Source organism: Acomys russatus, chromosome 20, assembly GCF_903995435.1.
Source record: "Acomys russatus chromosome 20, mAcoRus1.1, whole genome shotgun sequence".
NCBI lineage: Eukaryota > Metazoa > Chordata > Mammalia > Rodentia > Muridae > Acomys > Acomys russatus.
The window spans coordinates 32,152,743-32,174,487 of NC_067156.1; the positions used below are offsets into that span (position 1 = coordinate 32,152,743).

At 38.7% G+C, this 21,745-nt stretch overlaps 1 protein-coding gene across 1 annotated transcript in view; it reads left to right on the forward strand.

Annotated features, from left to right (window-relative positions):
* Spink5 (serine peptidase inhibitor Kazal type 5) overlaps positions 1 to 21,745 on the forward strand; it is a 63,754-nt gene that overhangs the window by 25,885 nt on the left and 16,124 nt on the right. Inside the window, exons 9-19 of the mRNA XM_051163946.1 lie at positions 345 to 472; positions 2,051 to 2,138; positions 3,855 to 3,982; positions 5,377 to 5,455; positions 6,875 to 7,002; positions 8,048 to 8,096; positions 11,436 to 11,563; positions 12,447 to 12,513; positions 13,486 to 13,613; positions 14,231 to 14,291; positions 20,820 to 20,947. Of these exons, the coding sequence (XP_051019903.1) occupies positions 345 to 472; positions 2,051 to 2,138; positions 3,855 to 3,982; positions 5,377 to 5,455; positions 6,875 to 7,002; positions 8,048 to 8,096; positions 11,436 to 11,563; positions 12,447 to 12,513; positions 13,486 to 13,613; positions 14,231 to 14,291; positions 20,820 to 20,947 (1,112 nt within the window). The remainder of the gene's footprint in view (positions 1 to 344; positions 473 to 2,050; positions 2,139 to 3,854; positions 3,983 to 5,376; positions 5,456 to 6,874; positions 7,003 to 8,047; positions 8,097 to 11,435; positions 11,564 to 12,446; positions 12,514 to 13,485; positions 13,614 to 14,230; positions 14,292 to 20,819; positions 20,948 to 21,745) is intronic.

Genomic DNA, 21,745 nt, shown 5'->3' on the forward strand with positions numbered 1-21,745 from the left:
TTATTTCCATAAGCTCAATATTTTCATGATGTTGGTCTTATGTAGGAATATCATGAATACCCTTTTCTTCTTGAGTATCTGAAAAATAAGAAGAACTACATTTAGTTTTTAGGACATGCTTGCTAAGCCTTACCATTTCCTCAGCTTCTTCAACAACTACACCACACGGATGCTAATGTGCCAAGTAACATGGTAAAACCTCAGAGCTTAGGTAACTCTCACTTAGACATTGTTTGTGCTTACTATCATTCCATGATTCTGTGATTATGAATCTAGTATGGTAAGTGCCAAGATTAAAGACTGGAAAATGACAAATACAATTGCTTGGGTTTTTCCCCCCAAAGGAACTTTGCAAGGAATTTGAAAGCCAAGTGAGAAGTGGAAGACTTTTTTGTACCCGGGAAAGTGACCCAATCCGTGGCCCTGATGGAAAGATTCATGGGAACAAGTGTGCCTTGTGTGCGGACATATTGTGAGTAGATGATGCACACTGATGGGTGGGTGACAGCAACTGTGAGTGAGGCTCTTGCCACTGTTGTGTATTTGAACAGATTAATGTGCCCTGAAAAACATAAGTCCATCTAGTAAGTGGCATGTGTCTCAATAAAAGCTAAATTCAGTTTCCCATTGGAAAGCAGGCTTACAACACCCTTCATGACACTTGTGAGTCCTATGCCTTTGTGAAATTTTAATGAACTAGTCACAGAACAAAATGAGGAAAGACTATCTTCCGTAATTAACTCATTCTGGCACAGTTGATAGGAAATGTTCAAAAGTTCTTTTCATTCATGCTATCATCTGGCAATACAAGTCATAGAGAAAAGCTGAGCTTGTGACGCAAACCAGACAAGCCTCGCTATGCCGTCAGACCCTTTGAGTAAGAAACTTGTGTTTTGCTGCTTGCTTTTTTGAGATGAGTCACACACTGAAGCCCAGGCTCGACTGTAACTTATTACCTAGCTCAGATTACTTTCAAACCTGTGGCAAGCCTCCAGCCTTAGCCTCCAAAATGCCTGACTTACCAGTGTAAGCATTTGCATTGGACTGAATTCCCACAAACTCTTCCTGTGTGTTGTCCTAATGCAAGCGTCTCTGGATTTCGGTCAGTTAATGTCCCTTCTTCTTGTAGATTTTATGGTAAGTTTGTCTTCCTTGGATAAAGCCTCCAGCATTCTAGTTGAAAATCAATCTTCATAATCCTTAGTTATGGTCTTTCATAACCATCATCACAATTGGCAATTATATAGTTATTTCTATGGTCATTAGTTGACAATTACTGTTGTCTCCAAGGCTATAAATTCTGTGAGGAGAATGCAGAGGTTTATGTCATTTTCTAATGTCCTACCAGGCTGAGTGCATTGCTGGCCCAAAAAGTAGGTAGTAGCTGAATGATGAGCGAGTGAGTAAATGTGTACATGAGTGAAGGCGTGGCTTATCTTAAGCTTAGACCTACCAACGAAGCAACATACGAGTCTGTGCACACATATCTACATACTGCAAAGCAGAATAAGAGGCCTGGCGGCACTCAGAGGAAGGATAGCAAGTTACCAAGAAGAGACTCGATATTCTAAGATCATATATAGGGGGAGGAGGTCTCCCTCAATCATAGACATAGGGGAGGGGAGAAGGGGGGAAGTGGGAGGGAGGGAAGAATGGGAGGAAACAGGGGAAGGGCTAACAATCGAGATGTAATGTGAATAAAATAATAAAATGGAAAAAAAGAACTATTCAGTAAGGAAAAATATTCAGCAATAAAAACACTGGCAAATATAAAGCTTATTTCTATTTAGAGTCTGGAATGTCTCCTTTATACAATATGATTTAAAATGAGAAGATTTAAAAGAAAAATAGCATGACATTTATGTACATAAGTATGTAATGTGTGTGCATATGTATGTATATACATTCAAAATGAAAGGGCCCTCCAGGAAATAGGAGGTATTTAAAAGCACCAAGAAAACATACATGCTAACATACATGCTCCACCTGTGCCTAATGAATATTATGCAACATGAAGATTCAAAATATATCTCTTCATTTTTTTCTTCAGCATGAGACATTTTACAGAAGAAAAGAGTAAAGCAGAGATAAAACAGAAAGATGCTGAAGAACGGGCTAAAGCTAAAACGGAAATTGAGGTGAGGATTTGCTAACCAACCTAGCTGTGACTCTCATGGACTGTGATGTGTGCAAGCATAGCACTTCAAATGCACTCTCAATATTGGCTAATATTAGCCCCAATACTGAGAACATGATCATAGCTATTGTTCTGCACTTAGGACAAAATAACAAAGTTAAAGTTTCTGAATCCATTTGGAGGAAAACACTCGGTCATATTAGTAAATTAATTACACATTCTTAAGTCTATCTATGCTAGATAGTTTTATATCAGTCTGACACAATTTAGAGGCATTTGGGGAAAGGGAACCTCGATTGAGAAAATTCCTCCACCACATTGGCTGTGGGCAAGTTTATGGGGCTTGTTCTAGACTGATGCGAGTAGGCTCAGCTCTTCTGTAGATGGTGCTACCCTTGGGCTGGTGGTCCCGTGTACCATAAGAAACTAATCTGTGGAAGCTACAGGGTACTACCTCATAAGCAGGGCTTTGCTTCACGTCCTGCCAGGAATCCCTGCCCCGACTTCCGTCAGTGGTGGGATATGACCTGAGAGCCATAAATGGAAGTAATTCCTTTGCTCCCCAAGTTGTTTTTGGTTATGGTGCATCATCATCATAGATTGCAGTTATACAAAGCGAAGCACTACGTGAAGATGCCGTCCATCTCTGTGTAACTAACCGCTTAGTTCAATTTTCACCTTGTGTTTTGCTCTTAAAACTAGATTACCAAATTCTTCTAACATTCCCATTTAAGTGTATTTGAACCATTCTTTTATTTTCACTTATATTTTCTCCCTACATTCCTTTCTTCTTCCCTTACTCCCCCATTCTAGTTTAATAATCTAATTAATTTCATTAAATTTAATCTCTGTTCACCCAAATCCCCACAGACTTGGTTGTCAGTGACAAAGATTTGATTCTGTTATTCTTTATTATAAATATTAGTTGTGCTCCCATTTCTCAAGTACAAGCCTAAAGTCCCCTCAATGTTTGTGCATTATGACTGGTTTTCAAAGCCACCTTTTTAAAAATCACTTTCAAAATCTTTCTCTCCTACCCAACTAATTCTTAAATGCAACATTCATTGAAATATTAGATTTTCTCAAGAATATATGCTAGCCACTGCCTCTATGGCTGTGACAATGGCAATTACTTCTGGAAGATTTTTTTTTTTTTTGCCATATGATTTTTCTGAATATAACCTCAGAATAGAACTTAATCAAAAGTTCTTGGAACTTCTAAAACACTCTTTTTAAAAATATATTTTATTTAATTTATTCATATTACATCTCAATTGTTATCCCATCCCTTGTATCCTCCCATTCCTCCCTCCCTCCCATTTTCCCCTTACTCCCCTATCCTATGACTGTGACTGAGGGGGACCTCCTCCCCCTATATCTTTTCTTTGTACTAACATGTACTTAATTCAGACCCATCTATACCCCTTAAATTTGTATGTGACAATTTTTTATTCATCTTGATTGTCTAACATAGAAAACTAAAACATATTCATATAGATAACTATAAATATATTTGTTGAACTGTGTAACTATGAACACACCACACTAATGACATAAGAACAAGGATAGAGTTATAATGTTTTTAATAGTCCTAGATCTTTAAAGTATTGTTGCTTATCTTTGATTCTCCTTGCCAAATTTTATTTGTGAGCAATGCTGAGAGTTACAGATGTACAACATAGTCTTGCACCTAAAACACTGCACTTTCCTTGTTCAGAAACGCTGTAGTGAATTCAAGGATCGTGCAAAGAATGGAACGCTTTTCTGTACCAGAGAAAATGACCCTATTCGTGGTCTGGATGGAAAAACACATGGCAACTTGTGTTCCATGTGCCAAGCTTTCTTGTGAGTATGGAGTTTTGAGGTGACAAAAAAGAAGACATTTACACATGACCTAGTAGGGTTTGCTTTGTTTCATTTGTGGGGGAAACTGACTCAAAATAATTAAGGCAGTTGAGTAAGCTACAGGGACAATGTTAGTAGTTCAGAGCTAGTACAGAGCTGGTGGTTAGTGCTTCCGATTACTTGCTTTAATATGCCTTGTTTTCTATGATTTTCCATTTCTTGAATCTGCAGCCCTGTTACAAAATGAACCTGTATAAATATCTGAAGTTCCATGCATGAGCATATAAGCATCTCTGACATGGTTAGAGTCCAACACTAGGACTGAACAGAGTTAAGTTGCTCACAAGCAAACCTACCATACACAACCACAAACACCTATAAGATTACCTTATATGGGACTTTACATGCCGTGAAACTTCTTAGAAAAGTTAGTTACTGCCCTTCTTTCACAATTTAGAATAACATACGTAATATTATTTTGCTGAACTCAAATTAAGTATTTGACACTATTTATAATGTTAAAATAATTTAACTTTTTGTTTTCATTGACAACCATACATGTTTATAGCATTATCAATTCACTGAAGATACAATATAACTTTGCTTTATGAGGCAAATTTCAGTTCTTTTAGTTTATTAGTGTATGGAATCATTGGACTATATCCTTCTATCTCATTTTTGTCCTTTAGACAAAGCAGCCATATGTGAGCACTATATTTAAGTGTAAATGAAGGCAAGAGGTAAACGATATAGGAGATAGGCCAGAATCACAGGCAGAGGCAGTGTTGTAGTCTGATCTTACATCATATCAAAGGCACTTCTGCCTCTCATCTTCCCTAATAATTTAGATGTGTCAAGCCAGTGTGGAGGTACACACCTTTAATCTCAGCACTCAGGGAGGCAGAGGCAGTCGTATCTGTGAGTTGGCCAGCCTGGTCTACAAATTGAGTCTAGGACAGCCAGGGCTACACAGACAAATGCTGTCTTGAAAACAAACAAACAAAAAAGGTGTCAGTGTGCTTTCTTAAAGTCTTTCTCAGCCTCTAGATATGAGGTCACCATGATTTCAGTTCTGATACTTCTTTGGTGAATATTGGCCTTCTTTTTTTTTCTCACCACAAACAGAAACATAGTTAATAGAAAGCAAGTTTATAGACTTACTACTGCCATCTTTCTCCTGAAGGGAGAAACTCTGAAGATATTGTAGGATGATGGCATAAGGGAAGCAGTATCCTTATTTCCAGGATGATGGCATAAGGGAAACAGTATCCTTATTTCCTGTTCCTGTGTAGTGAGGAAGGAGCAAATCCTTCACCCCCAGCCTGAGAATGAAGATGAGATGAGAAAGTTGCAGAAATCAGCGGATCTTTTTTCTTTTTCTTTTTTTAATTCAGCAAAACAGAAGCTGAAGAAAAGAAGGATGAAGCTGGAGCCAGAAGCAGAAGAGGGTCTGAAAAGTCAGAATCATATGCAGTGAGTGAGATCCACCTTTAACCCTGTTTGCCACTGTAACTGGACATCTGCAAGAGCCTGGCAGAACGTCATAATCCTTCTGTCTGGGATGACGTTGAAATGAACACCATATGAAACCGATACACTCTTCCTGTGATGAGACAAACAATGTAAAGTGAAAAGAAATTGCTATCATGGGAGGTGTTGAGCTTTACTCCTGCTTCCAATAAAAAGGTTTTAGTCTTTGCAAACCACTTTCCAGGGACTTTCCCCATGTATCCTTGTTGTGATGGATTCTTGAAACTAATTAACTTGAGTTAATTAACTTGAGTTAATTAAAAAGACAATATTCCATGAATGTTTGATTTAAAAGAAAGCTTAGCGCTTACTCTGTGTGTGTGTGTGTGTGTGTGTGTGTGTGTGCACGCACACGAGCACATGTGTCCATCCATCCATCCATCCATCTGTCTGTCTGTGGGTTGTGCATTCATGAATATGCCTATGTATGTGTGGATGCACAGGGACCTAGGAGCGAAAGTGGAGATCAGAGGACAATGTGAAAGAGTTGGTTCTCTCATTCTACCATGTGAGTTATGGGAATTGAACTCAGGTCATCAGGCATGGTGACAACCGCCTTTACCCACTTAGGTTCTCTCAGGTCAGAAAGCATGATTTTTTTTAAGTCTGAAATATTGTTATACTCATTTCCGGAGACTTGCATGTCTTATCGTCACCTGCTGTTTTGATGATCAAAGTTTCTTAGTTGTCTTCTAGACTGTCCTTTCCCTCACACTGTCATAGAGATAATATAGAAACTACTTGTGTAATGCTGTCTTGCTTAGAACCCACACATTGGGGCTGGGGAGGTGACTCACAGGGAACAGGTGCTGACGCCAACCTTGACACCTTGAGTTCAATCAAGGAAACTTCATTTAAAAAATAAAGCAGGATGTAGTCCCTTGCAATCTCAGCACTTCTATAGCAGATTGGAAGGGGGAGACAGGAAATTTGCTTGGAAGCTTATTTACCAGATGGCATAGAGTACACAGTGGTGCCAAAACCAAATCTAAGAGCAAACTGATCTGGACAAGGTGGACAGAAGGCAAGAACCAACTTCTGAATGCTTCCTTTGGCCTCTAGAATGTGTGCCTTGAGACCTTCACCCTCTCTCTCTCTCTCTCTCTCTCTCTCTCTCTCTCTCTCTCTCTCTCTCTCTCTCTCTCTCTCTTTCTCTGCCCTCCCCTATTTAAATATTCTCACCTTCCTTCTAGTTTCATCACTTACCAATGTTTATGCTTATTTCAAATTTTGGAACTACTCTAGGGCAAGTCGCTACATATCCTAAAACTAAAGACACTATTAAATATCCACATTTCAATGATTTTTATCACCTGACAAAACATGTGTTCATTGCCTCCAACTTTCTCCTTTATCATGCAGAAACTATGTGATGGATATCGCAAGTTCAGAAGGAATGGACAACTGTATTGTACCAGAGAGAATGACCCAATCAGGGGCCCTGATGGGAAAATCCATGGCAACACATGCTCCATGTGCCAGGCTTTGTTGTAAGTACAACAGGAACCTATGGAATTATGAAAGGTCTGGGTCTTGGAAACTATCATGGGGAGATTTGGGGAGGCCTCTAAGTGGATAAAACAATGCATGTTCCATGTGCCAAGCTTTCTTGTGAGTATGGAGTTTTGAGGTGACAAAAAAGAAGACATTTACACATGACATAACAGGGTTTGCTTTGTTTCATTTGTAGGGGAAACAGAATCAAAATATTTAAGGCAGTTGAGTAAGCTACAGGGACAATGTTAGTAGTACAGAGCTAGTACAGAGCTGGTGGTTAGTGCTTCCAATTACTTACTTTAATATGCCTTGGTTTCTATGACTTTCTATTTCTTGAATCTGCAGCCTAGTTACCAAATGAACCTGTATAAATATCTGAAGTTCCATGCATGAGCATATAGGCATCTCTGACATGGTTAGAGTCCAGCACTAGGACTGAACAGAGTTAAGTTGCTCACAATCAAACAAACCTACTATACACAACCACAAACACCTATAAGGTTACCTAAATACATGCCATGAAACTTCTTAGAAATGTTAGGGGTCTTTCAGCATGGAAGGTCACATTTAACTTGCTAAGGAGAAGCAACAACAACAACAACAACAAAACAAATTGAGAGCTTTCAGATTATGACTTTTGACAGAAACAGTGTAGAGTAGCCAGGAAACACACAAAAAGAAGCAATACATGAGCTCACTTACATGGAGATTTTTCCAAAAATCCAAATGGTAGAAAGAAGGAAAATAGTGGTTCACAGTGGCTGGAGAAGTGGGAGGTTTACAGTATGAATGAGATGCTGGGTGAAGGATATAGCTGTAGTTGGGCAGGAAAAGCTCCTCTTTCATATCAAGTTCTTGAGAGAATGAAGCTTTCCTAATCCATTCACTAAAAAGAAAACTAATGGCAAGCTTGATGTACAGGGCTTCTGGTCTACCTGAGGATAGTCAAAACAATGAGCCCATGAGTATAAAGCATCCTTGCTAAGGGAGTAATAATATTTGTTTCCATATCATCTCTTTCCCCCACTTCTCTCACAGCATCCAAGAAGACAAAGTGAGAGCGAAGGTTAAAAGAGAAGCTGCAAAGGTAATTTTCTCTGATCTATTGCTGCTGTACCCCAACTTTTGGACTCCCCAATAGCATGGTGTTCTAGTTTTCTCACTAACATAAGTGGTTGCTGTTTAAACTTCATGCCCGATGGAAACAAACAGGACTTTTAACATTAACACACATTCCAGTCCAGCTTCTCAGGAGGCTCATTTAAGCCCAGAAGTTCAAGACCAGCCTGAGAAACAAGTAAGGCCAGTGGCTAGTGGGTGGGAGTGGGAGAGGAAGAGTGTGCCAAGGAAAAGAGAGATCCTAACGCAAAAATGATCATGACTAGATGCTTGCAAAGTTCCAGCTTTACTTCATTGTTGCTAAATATTTTGAGGCTTATAACTTTGTAAGGGATTTTTCCATGAATTTTGATTTTATTAGATTCAGTTTGTTAGGCACAGATTATTAGTACTTAACATGTGCTGTTTACAAAGATTAATGTACGTAATCCAAACCTTTAAAGCACACCAGGTGGACAGGACAAGATTGCAATCATTCCAACTTAACAGGATCAGGCATCTGTGTTATCATATTTGTTGTGGGAGAAGTCCTAGCTTTCTTAGCCCCAGTTACCATTATTACTCATTTTGACTTCCAATCACTCTTAGTCTTCTTCCTTGATTTTCCAATTTTACTATTTCATAGATCAGAAAGACAAATATGTCTATGTATAGATGACAGATTAGTTCCACTTGATAACAATTTACAAGATTTACCCAATGTGTATTTTGAGAATCCTCGAATGTATAAACTTAATCATTATTTGGGGGAAATGTGATATGTCTAAAAGTTCACCTTTAAAGTGACTCATTAGAAAAATCATATTTTGTTAGCTGGAACTATCTTTTCATTATAATTTAGGTCTAAAATGTTGACTATGCATTGTATTTGGTTAGTTATTGAACCCATCACTCTTAATACCCTTCTGCTTCTCTTCTCTCTGATTGTGTTTCTCTAGTTCATGTGCTCATGCTCTGTGCCCAGATGAGCACCCCCTCCTGAAGATATGTCGCACTCTCCAGGCATCAGACTTGTTCTCTGCTTCTTAAACAAACATTAATTATTTCTCATCTGATCATGTTTGTCCCCTTCTTTCTTGGAATATTGGACAGAAGTGATAGCTCAGAAATAACTCCAGGTCCTCTGGGAAGCTTCTTCCTGGGGCTCACTCGATTTCTTACCCCGGGATATTTCGTAGGTTTTACATACTGCAACATGCAGCACAACACAAGTACAGATGTATCTATTGGTGTCTACTAAAATATTTTGCCTTATTCTGAAGCCCAATTTTAAAGATCCCCACTAATGACCATGTTTATACTTCTACAAATGCCAGGCCCATCTCTAACTCCTTTCCTTAAATATAACTAACTTTGTTTTGAGAATTTCATATAGTGTGCAATGAAATGTGATCTTATCCATCCTCTATTTATCCTTCTACCTTCCCCTGTATGCTAACACATCCCCCTTGCAGCTTCATGTCAGTCCTTTTACTTTTCTGATAACCGACTAAATCCAGTTAGAGCTGTCAATATATATGCATGAATATGGGACCATTCACAGGAACATGGAGCATACCAGTGGCTATACCAGTGAAAGAAGAATGACTATCTCTCCCTTGTGAACTATTCACTGTCAGTAACTGCTCTTTAATAAGGGTGGAGCCTAGGACAACCTTGCCAAGCTCTACTGGAATGTGGCTGGTTGTATCTTGTGCAGCCAGCCACAGATGCTCTAAGTTCACAGATGATACTCATAGATAAGTTCATACCATATCCAGCAGACAGCATTTTATCTTAGTCCTTCCCACTCTCCAGGTCTTATCAGTTTTCCACCTCCTATTCAGTGATGTGCCCCTAACATTGGCAGGGAGGAAGTTAATTGATGAAGGTATTCCATTTAAAGCTGAAGATCAGTCTCTTATTGTAGGCATTTTGGTCAGTTATGTATGCCTAGTGTAAAAGTCTCTTACCAAAGTTGAAGTCGGTTTGAGTCCATGGGTATAAACATAACTATTTAGAGGACAGTTTGATAACACGGACACTTATTGAAATAACAAAATCGGGTTATACCTTAGGTCCTGTATCTTCCTTAGCCATAGGCTTTTGGACAGAATTAAAGCATCAGGCATAAAATTCCCTTGTGTTTAGAGAGCTTCAAGTCCTATCAGAAAGAAGTTAGTTATTCCATAACAGCTGTGCCACTCTTGCACCAGTGCATTCATCTTGTCTGGCAGGTGGGTATCCTAGCATGTGATTTGAGCACTGAGTAAGACTTCTTTCCTCCAGAAACTTAGATAACATCCTTTGGTACTATGAAAGCTAGGCATCAGGAAGGAATTTCCAAGTCAGTTCGAGACTCATTTTCTATTTCTTGTAGCCAAAGTTTGTGGTGTCTTTAACAGAAGTCTTGCCATGTAGTTACAGCAATAGCCTATATTGCTTTAGACATTTCTATGACCTCCATAACCAGTAACTTATAGAGATATATCCCGTGCTTTGTACTGCATTATTTATTTAATATTAGAGACAACATTGTGTATCCGTCAAGGGTATTTTTGTTCCAATTATTCTTGTATAAAGTTGTATTTTGAAACTAGCTTACTCACTAGTGGGTTTCTGTAAAGCTTTCTCCTGCACATTTAGTTGTACTTAATCTACATGTTATATCTCCCATTCCCCAACCTCGTTCTCAGGCCCCAAGCCTGCTTAATTCTTTAACACCATGGTAATCCATCCTCTTCTGTCACGCTGCATGCATTCTACTATCCCTCCAATTGTACGTTTAATTGGATTGTGAAGTAGTAGGCTTGTACATGGTTTATCCCTCCCCGTATTCCCTGGTGTCCCATATACACCTGTGCTCTTTCCTGATAAAGGCTTTTCACCCTCAGTATGCAATAACTCTACTTCTGCTGCATCTACAATCTATTGTCTCTCTCCCTCACTGTGTACTCATGCCAAAGGTCCTTTTCTGTTTACCTGCTTTCTTCTTTGATCCAATTTAATCACACATGCAAAACAATATATTGAAACCTATGACCCACGTATGAGAGAGTACATACAGCATTTGTCTTTGAGGCCCCAAGTTACCTCATTCAGTCTAAATTTTTCCATTCCTTCAGTTACCCTCCTGGTTTCAGTTTCCTTTACAGCTGAATAAAACATTGTTTTTATGAGCTCTCGATAAGCACTTCATTCTTTGTGATTTATTACATTATTATTTCTCTTTAAAATTTTCTGAATCACTGAACATTATTACTCATGGTACAATAAAGATGTAGGGAAAGTAGTAACTACTTTACAATGCATCTCTTCCATTTTGCAGAAAATGTGCGGTGAGTTCCAGGACAAAGCAAAGGACGGAATGCTCATGTGCACCAGGGAAAATGACCCTGTTGTTGGCCCAGATGGAAAAATGCATGCAAACAAGTGTGCCATGTGTGCAAGTGTGTTGTGAGTAATCACCCTCGTATCTTCACCATTACTCTTCCCTGGCTTTGAGATTCCAAGATGCACCATGGATTGTATGCTAGGAAAATCTTTAAAGGAGATGGACATAATATTAAGCAATATTGAATACGAAAGTGACATTATTTTCTATTCTCTTATCCTTCTATCTTCTAATTATGTCAAGTGCCTAGACTCAGCACGAAATGTTTATAGTGCTTGACTGTCTTCGTTTACAACAAAGAGAGAGTACAAGGCTCATATGGGATCAGGTGTTTTCTTTGTCTTCTCTCCAACTCTGATAGTCTGTGATTCTGTGAATATACTCAGATACAGGCTTAAAAGCCAGGCATGGTGGTGAACACCTTTAATCCCACCACTCAGGACGCAGAGGCAAGCAGGTGTCTATGATTTCGAAGTCAGCCAAGGCTACACAGAGAAACCCTGTCTTGAAATACCAAAACCAAAACAAAACAAAAAATGTGCTTTTGTCTTTGTTATTACTTTTTGCGAAGTTTTCTTTGTATCTTGTCCAAAATAATCACACCTTGTAAGACAAATCCTTTTTCCCTGAAAACTTTTATATATTCATTTTCTTCTTCTTCTTCATCATCATTTGTGTGTGTGTGTGTATGTGTGTGCATGTGCACCACAGTGCACATATAGATCTCAAAAGACAACTTTCTGGAGTTATTCTTTTCTTCCATGATGGGTTCCAGGGGTTGCGCTCAAGTCATCAGGTTTGCACAGAAAGCACTTTACCTGATGAGTCATCTCCCTGACCCAATTACCCAGAAGGCTTCCAGGAACTGGATGGGACACTCTATTTCTTCTGGAAATATATCAGAGTTATTGGAGAATTGAACTTAGTTTGTGTCTTCTATCGTAGCCTACTAGAGGAAGAAGAGAAGAAAAAGAATGAGAAGGTTGGAAAGTTGAAGAGAGAAGCAATACAGGTATGTGCTTTGGGTCATCAGGCTGCACACAGCCACAGTCAGCATTCCTCTTGGCCAAATTGCTAGTTTCAGAAGCCTGAATGGCATTGCCAAATGGAAACATATATTTGTCCTCATTTCTAAAATACTCTATGTCTTCCATATTACATGTATTTATTCTTATCTCATTTGCTAATGTTCAACAAGCTGGACTTCAAGCTTTCATATACTCCTTTCCTCTAGTGTTTCTTTATTTGGAGGATCTCCTTTGTGTATGTGGTATTGATGGTGGTGGTGATGGTGGCAGCCCTCTTTCTCTCTCTCTCTCTCTCTCTCTCTCTCTCTCTCTCTCTCTCTCTCTCTCTCTCTCTGTATGTGTATGTATGTATTGGTATGTTTGTGTGTCTGTGTACATGTGTGTGTATATGTGTGTGGAGTGCATTCCCATGCATGCGTGGTTATACAACTCCTGTATGCAAAGTGGAGGCCAGAGTAGGACAGTTATCACTTCCACTGCTCTTTGACAGGCTCTTTAACTTTCCTGAAAGCTTTTCCTTTCATCTAGGTAGGCTAGCTGGACATAAAGTCCTGGGGATCAGTCTGTCCCCCTTCCCACAATACTGGAGTTACAGGCACACACAGATATGCTCAACATATTTTGTGAGAGCTATGGATAAAAAGTAGCTATTATTCTGCATTCCATCAATTCCTTTACCCATCCAAGACACTAAATAATTATTCCTTTTGTCTCTCAAAGTTACCACATAAAAATAGTGTTTAAGTTGAATATTTTCTAATCATTTTAATAACAACAACCTTACGTTTCAAGCAATGTGTTACTTAAGCCTGTGAACAGAGTGTCAGGTAAAGCTGGAATCTGAGATCACTTTGTGCTGTTGTGTTGCATGACATCACAGTTTTCGAAGGGAAGGAGGTGGGGGAAGTTTTTGCAGTGTTTATTGATGGGGCTCTCAAATCTACTTCCTTTGACAGGAGCTATGTAGTAAATATCGTCCCCAGTTAAAAAATGGCCGGCTCCACTGCACCAAAATGAATGACCCAATTGAGGGCTTGGATGGGACGATCCCTGAAAACATCTGCTCCATGTGTGAAGCCTTCTTGTGAGTACAGCTGCGGCCACTACTGTTGACTGTCAGATGTGGGCATGGCATTGCCTGCCAACCTACTCCAGAACACTGATAAATGAAGCCTGTCTTTCTTTGTGCTGAGTTTGGGGATATATTATCATCAAGCCACATGCTGACAGCGCTTTCTTTCTACTTCTTCAGTGTTCTGAAGAGCATTTGAAGTACTGCCATGGTAGGGCCATGTGCCAATACCAGATCTCCACAAAGTTGATGATGGAAAAGTGCTGGGTCTTGATTTCTCCATGTTGATAGGTCACTACTATAATACAAAGTGGAATCATTAGATGACAACAAGCTGAAAATTTGTTAATACTTCAACATTTTTCTAGTTGCTTTCTGGGAAGAAAGATAACTTCTTATTCATCAAAATATAGTGGGAGATATGTCTGCTGGCTTGTGATGACATTTATGCTTGAATTTTTAAGCAATGCTGAAAGGAAGAACAGCAACACAGGAAAGGGTATTCACTTACCTTTCAGTTGCCAAGATAAGCTTGTAGAGAAGTAATAAAATAGTCTATGAGATTTCTTTCTATGTATGACGCTATGCATTGGTGTTAGAAATAATTCTTTCCCACCTGTTTCTTGTAGCCAGCAAGAAGTAAAGGAAAATGAAGCTGGCTCCAGAGCACGGGCTAAGAGAGAAATTAAGGTAGTTGTCCTGCGATGTTCAAACCACAACGGAAATGTCCAATGTGCCTATTTTGCTGTAAACATCACACAGCATTATTGAAGACCCTAGCTGGGAGGAAACTTGGGGGTCGTATAGTCCAGAGTTTGACAAGAGTTTTCTCCTAATTGTATTTTTTCATTAGCTTACCAAGCAGTAGGTTCCCATAAGACTTTAATTGTGCAATTTAAGTTTTAGTTAACCATCTAGCCACCAAGTTCTGTTCTTAATAAGCAGAAAATATATTATTTCATTTTGTGTCCATGGAGCCTCTGCCATTACTACCAACTCTACAGCCATGACTATAATACAGCCATAGAATTACAAACACATGGGTGTGCCTATATTCTCTTGTGTCTTTATTCATAAATATCTGGGTCATGGGCAACAGGTGGCCAAACTTTGATCACTGTACACAGCTTCATATTTACTTCATTATCAGATTGTGCAGTAAAAATTTAAATCTATAAAGAAGGAAGAATTTGACTGCAAAATTAGTGTTTTATTGGTATTAGCATCCATATTTCAAAGTTCTTACAGGGTAGGAGAGAGAGAGAGAGAGGACACAGAATTTAAATGTAGAATTCCTGACTCCTTCCCCCAGAAACCCAACATTCTTTCTAAAATATTTTTTGGTTGTCACTTGTGGGGAAATAAATTTTTTAAATGCAGCATACCCAAGAAATATTTTGGTAGTTCAGAATGACTAACTCAAGGTAACTTACTGCAGTGCGTGGTGATTTCTCTACATATATCAAAGCCCATGAGCATTGAAATCAAATCTCTGAAGAACCACTGAGTTTGAACCTCTAGGATTGCTTGCTTACAGTTAAATTGCAAGCAAATGTGAATCCAAACTTGAAAACTAAATGAATGATTTAGGTTTCCAATGTCTTCAAGAGAAAGTCCTTCAGTATAATCAGTTCCCACCTACACACTAGCTTCATCAGACAAAATATAGTGTCTATTTTGTTTCTAATTATGGTCAGTTAAGGGATCTGGCCATGAACAATGAAGAGAAAAGCTTGGTGGGAAATATATTCTCTTATCTTTACTAAATTTTACCTTGGGATGAGACTTTTAGGAGAAATGGAAAAATCACTCCTAATGGCCACCAGTGATATCAAGTGATTTTTAAAAATTCATTTGTCTCTTCATATTTCAAGGCTAGCATCTACTGGGCACTTTCTAGATGTTAGTGACTCTGCATTTACAAATATTGACTGCGCATTAACCATTATTTAAATCATAAGTGGCATTCTCATTTCCATTTTATAGATGAGGCAATTTGGTTTTTTTTTTTTATTAATTTATTCAGATTCCAACTAAATTGTTATCCCATCACTTCTATCCTCCCATTCCTCCCTCCCTTCCACTTTCACCCTATTCCGCTCCCCTAGGTCTATGACTGAGGGGGACTTCCTCCCCCTCTATATGGTCACAGCCTACTAAGTCTCATCTTCGTAGCCTGCTTATTCTTTCTTTGAGTGCCCTGAGCCTCCTCACCCAGAGAAAGTGGTTCAATATGGGGAACCAGAGTTTATGTCAGAGTCAGTCCCCGCTCTCCACAGAACTGTAGAGAATGTCCTGACCATTGAGTAAATTAGACTATGGGTTCGATGTTTACTCCTTGTATTGTCCTTGGTTAGAGCAATAGTTTAAGCAGAGCCCCCTGGGCCCCAATCCACCCATCATGATGTTCTTCTTGTAGGTTTCTAGGACCCTCTGGGTCCTTCTATTTCCCCATCTCCTATATTTCTCTTACCTAGAGTCCCAGAGGGATGTCCTCACATCTATCCCAATCTCCTGGTAAGTGAAGACTATCATGAGACATGTCTTTTGGGCTAGTGTCCACTGCACTAGTGAGTCTTCTGCTTCTCAGTTAACTCACTCAGTATGATGATTTCTAGTTCCATCCATTTGTCAACACATTTTGGGAATTCCTTGTTTTTAATAGCTGAGTAGTATTCTACAGTGTAAATGTATCACAGTTTCTTTATACATTCTGCAACTGGGGGACATTTAGGTTGTTTCCAGGTTCTGGCTATTATGAATAAGGCTGTTATGAGCATGGCTGAGCATATGCCCTTGTTGTGTGGTGGAGCATTTTCTGGATATATTCCAAGGAGTGGAATAGCTGGGTCTTGAGGAAGCCCTCTTCCCAGTTTTCTAAGAAAGCATCAGATAGATTTCCAAAGTGGTTGTACTAGTTTGCATTCCCACCAGCAATGAAGGAGTGTTCCTCTTTCTCCACATCCTTGCCAACATGTGGAGTCACTTGAATTTTTGATCTTAACCATTCTGATAGCTGTAAGATGGGATCTCAGAGTCATTTTGATTTACATTTCTCTGATGTTTTTTGTTTTTCCATATGAAGTTCAGAATTGAACTTTCAATGTCTTTAAAATATTGTGTAGGTATTTTGATAGGGATTGCATTGAATCTGTAGATTGCTTTTGGTAGGATGGCCATTTTTACTATGTTAATTCTCCCGATCCATGAGCAAGGAAGATCACGCCATCTTCTCAGGTCATCTTCAATCTCTTTCTTCAGAGTTTTGAAATTTTTTTCATACAAGTCCTTCACTTGCTTAGTTAGGGTAACTCCTAGATATTTTATATTGCTTGTGGCTAATGTGAAGGGTGTGGTTTTCCTAATTTCTTCCTCTGCAAGCTTGTCATTTGTGTATAGGAAGGCTACAGACTTTTTTGAGTTAATTTTGTATCCAGCCAATTTTCTGAAGGTGTTTATCAGCTTTAGGAGTTCTCTGGTGGAGTTTTGAGGGTCACTTATGTACACTATCATATCATCTGCAAAGAGGGATAATTTGACTTCCTCCTTTCCCATTTGGATACCCTTGATCTCCTTTTGTTGTCTTATTGCTCTGGCTAGAACTTCGAGTACTATATTGAAGAGATATGGAGAGAGTGGGCAGCCTTGTCTTGTTCCCGATTTTAGAGGAATTTCCTTGAGTATCTCTGATGACTAAAGATGTTGAGCATTTCTTTAAGTGTTTCTCAGCCATTCGATATTCCTCTCTTGAGAATTCTCTGTTTAGTTCTGAGCCCCATTTTTCAATTGGGTTATTTGGTTTTGTGGTGTTTAATTTCTTGAGTTTTTTATATGCTTTGGATATTAGACCTTTGTCAGATGTAGGGTTGGTGAAGAACTTTTTCCAGTCTGTAGGCTGTCATTTTGTTCTGTTGACAGTCTCTCCTGCCTTACAGAAGCTTCTCAGCCTCATGAGGTCCTATTTATTAATTGTTGACCTTAAGGCCTGGGCTGTTGATGTTCTGTTCAGGAAGCTGTCTCCTGTGCCAATGTGTTCCAGGCTCCTCCCCACTTTTTCTTCTAACCGATTTAGTGTTTCTGGTTTTATGTTGACGTATTTGATCCAGTTGGATTTGAGTTTTGTGGTGGTGACATATATGGGTCCAGTTGCATTTTTTTACACATAGACATCCAGTTATACCAGCACCATTTGTTGAAGATGCTATCCTTTTTCCATTGAATAGATTTGGCTTCTTTGTCAAAAATCAAGTGACTATATGTGTGTGGATTCATTTCTGGGTCTTTGATTCGATTCCATTGATCAACCAGCCTATTGCTGTAACAGTACTATGCAGTTTTAGCTACTGTTGCTCTATAGTAGAGCTTGAGATTGGGTATGGAGATTCCTCCTGAGGATCTTTTATTGTATAAGATTGTTTTAGCTATTCTAGGTTTTTTTTTGTTTTTCCAAGTGAAGTTGAGAATTGATCTTTCAATGTCTTTAAAAGTTTTGTAGGTTTTTTGATAAGGATTGCATTGAATCTGTAAATCACTTTTGGTAAGATGGTCATTTTACTGTTAATTCTCCCAATCCATGAACAAGGGAGATCCTTCCATCTTCTCATGTCATCTTCAATGTCTTTCTTCAGAGTTTTGAATTTTTTTTCAAACAAGTCCTTCACTTGCTTGGTTAGGGTAACTCCTAGATATTTTATATCGCTTGTGGCTAATTGAAGGGTGTAGTTTTCCTAATTTCTTTCTCTGCATGATTGTCATTTCTATATAGGAAGACTACTGACTTTTTTGAGGTAATTTTGTATCCAGCCGACATGCTGAAGGTGTTTATCGATTTAGGAGTTCTCTGGTGGAATTTTGGGGGTCACTTATGTACCCTATCATATCATCTGCAAATAGGGATAATTTGAATTCCTCCTTTCCCATTTGTATCCACTTGATCTTCTCTTGTTTTCTTATTGCTCTGGCTAGAACTTCAAGAACTATGTTGAAGAGATATGGAGAAAGTGGACAGCCTTGTCTGGTCCCCAACTTTAGAGGAATTTCCTTGAGTATCAGATGAGGCAATTTGAGCAAAAAGTTGCAAGAATATTCATTTAAGCTTTTGTGGTAGGAAATTGGGATTATAAGAATATGACATAACCATGAACATAAAGCAGTGCTTGCCAGGCCACACTTTGGAAAGCATTCTACACCTCCCAGGAAAGGAAGAGAATCAAGAACAACAGATCATGTAGAAATCATGTGATAAACAGAAACACTGCATTGTCTGGGCATATATGGCACTTGAGAAAGAATATGGGGAAGCATAGGAGACCCAGCTTTTCTAAGACACAGTTGTGGGTGCTTTGGAGTTCTGTTCCAAAGAACTCCTGTCTGATTTAGCACTATTGACTCAGCCAGGAACACATCACATCAGTCAAGAAACATCTCTGTAGCTATATCAAAAAGAAACTTGCAGAACAAATATGGGCATTCACCAAATTCCAATTATGCTCTCCCACCTCAGTGGAAAGTTTCTGCAGAAGATCTGTGCTGATTTGAGGAGATGCTCAAAGGAAAAGAATCTGAAGGGGAAGGCCTAGCTGGAAGGCCCACTAAGACACTGAGAATCACTATAAGGAAACAACTTGTTGGGGGGGGGCGTGTCTAAGACATGGAGTTGTTTCCAGATGAGAATAGACACACAACTCCTTGCCTTACATAGTCCTTCTGAGGTGGTTAAGTGGGTGGATAGCAGATTACATCTGCCAGTGCTGAGCCAGAAGTGGAGGTTGCCAATGTCAATTATATTTTACTAAATTCTGTTAAACAGTTTTTGAGGGGGAAAGGAGAGCTGTTATTTTTCAACTAATAAAAGAAATCAATTTGGAAGAAGAAAAATATTCCTGACTTTTCTAAAGGACATGAAATATTTTATTTACTGGTCTCAAGGAGCATACTCATCATATTTTATGAATTTAGGAAAGAACCCTTAAATGTTGAATCTTATAAGCTTTGTTAGGGTTCTTTTCAAATACCCCTCAAAGTAACTCTGTAGCTTACTTGTTGGAAGTATCTGTTTGAAATTTCATTTAGGGATGAACCATCTGAAAGGCAGGTCTTAAAATATTAGAAGTTGTTCTACTTGTAGATTTCTAGGACCCTCTGTAAAATGATAGGCAGATTTGGGCCTAGGGGTCCCGCTCAAACTAAGGCACCAGCCAAGGACAATACAGGAGGTAAACTTTAAACCCCTTCCCTGATCTAGTCAATGGTCAGAATATTCTCCACAGTTGAGTGGAGAGTGTGATATGACTTTCTCACGTACTATGGTGCCTCACATTTGACCATGTCCCCTAGAGGGGGAGACCTGGTGGCACTCAGAGGAAGGACAGCAGGTAGCCAAGAAGAGACTTGATACCCTATGAGAATATATAGGGGGAGGTAATCCCCCTCAGGAACAGTCATAGGGGAGGGAAATAATGGGATAATGGGGGGGGGAGGAATGGGAAGATACAAAGGATGGGATAAACATTGAGATGTAACAAGAATAAATTAATAAAGAAAAAAGTATATATATTCATTTTAATATCACATTTTAGCAAAATTAAAAAAAATATTAGAAGTTGTAAAATATTCTTGTCATGTATTATGTTAAAGGGATCATGAAAGTATGTATGACAGATGAACTCTGAGGTTTTCTTTAGACTATGAAGGTCTTTGATTTTATGATATGCATGCTATTTTATTGCATCAGGAGAGAATAAAGATAACCAATAAACCCCTGATCAAGGATTACTGCCAATTCTCAAAAAATGGAGCCTAAGGGCAGTGAGATGCTCATGCAGTAAAAGGCTTGCCACCAAGCCTGGTAATATGAATCCAATTCCAAGGTTTTACATGGTAGAACAGGAGAACTGAATCCTGTAAGTTGTCCTCTGATTTCTATTTATGAGTCATGGTACATGGAAATACACATACATGTAAAAAATATGTAAAGGAATATCCATGGTATTAAGAGATTCTTACATGCATGTCGATTGAGAGCTCAATTCCAAAGTGAATGAACCACAAAGCCTTTCATATGTCCAGAGAGCTTGGTAAGAATTGGATGATAAAGCCACCAGAGGTGGGGAAAATCCTTTGGTCATTTTTTTCCTCTCCCAGAAAGTGCCAAATAAAAAGCCAATAAAGTGATATCAAAGAAAACATTTAGATCTTTCCAATTCTCTTCTTTTTTAGGTTGACTGCAGTGAGTTTCAGAGTCTTTTAAGAGGTGGAGAGCTTTTCTGCACACGAGAAAATGACCCTGTGCGTGGCCCAGATGGCAAGACCCATGGCAACAAGTGTGCCATGTGCAAGGCTGTCTTGTGAGTACTAGACACACAATGCTATTCCTATTGTGAATCAGGAGACTGAGAGGGGCAACAAGCCTGCTGACTTACACACATATATAATATTGTATATGACAGACACACAATGTGGTTCCTACTGTGAGTCAGGAGAGCGGTAGAAACAACAAGGAGACTTACACATATATAATATCATGAGACACAGTATACAGTTCCAATATCTCAGCAGTATGTGTCAGGAAAATGAGAAAGCCAATAATCCAGGCAAACTGCACATATAAAATATTATACATATAATATTATAATATTGTACATATAATATTGTACATACAATATTGCACATATAATATTGTACATGGCATTACTTACATGTGAAAGAAATAAATGATCACATGTAAAGTATGTTCAAATGGCTTTCTACTCTTCATCTCCAATATTTATAATTCTATAAACAGGATACTACTAGACTGCTGCACTTTTATTACTACTCACAGTAAATAATTTCATCTTTCCTGATAAATGATGTATCCACTGTCAAATCTATGCTTTATCTTAGAATTGCAATTAGGATGAAAGTACATAGGTTTTACTGGTCACTCTGTACTGTATTTTTAGAAATGTTATATTCCAGGAAATAAACATGAGTAATGCCTCACACAAAGCTTAGAAGTACATCTGAAATATGCAAGTCATTCAAGAGACATTTACTGAGCACCTGCAGTAATCATTGTTCATGATGATTAAACAAAGATGAGTAAAATGGATTCTTCTCAGAGATCATATAATTCTGGATTCTTTAAGCCTTTGCTACTCACA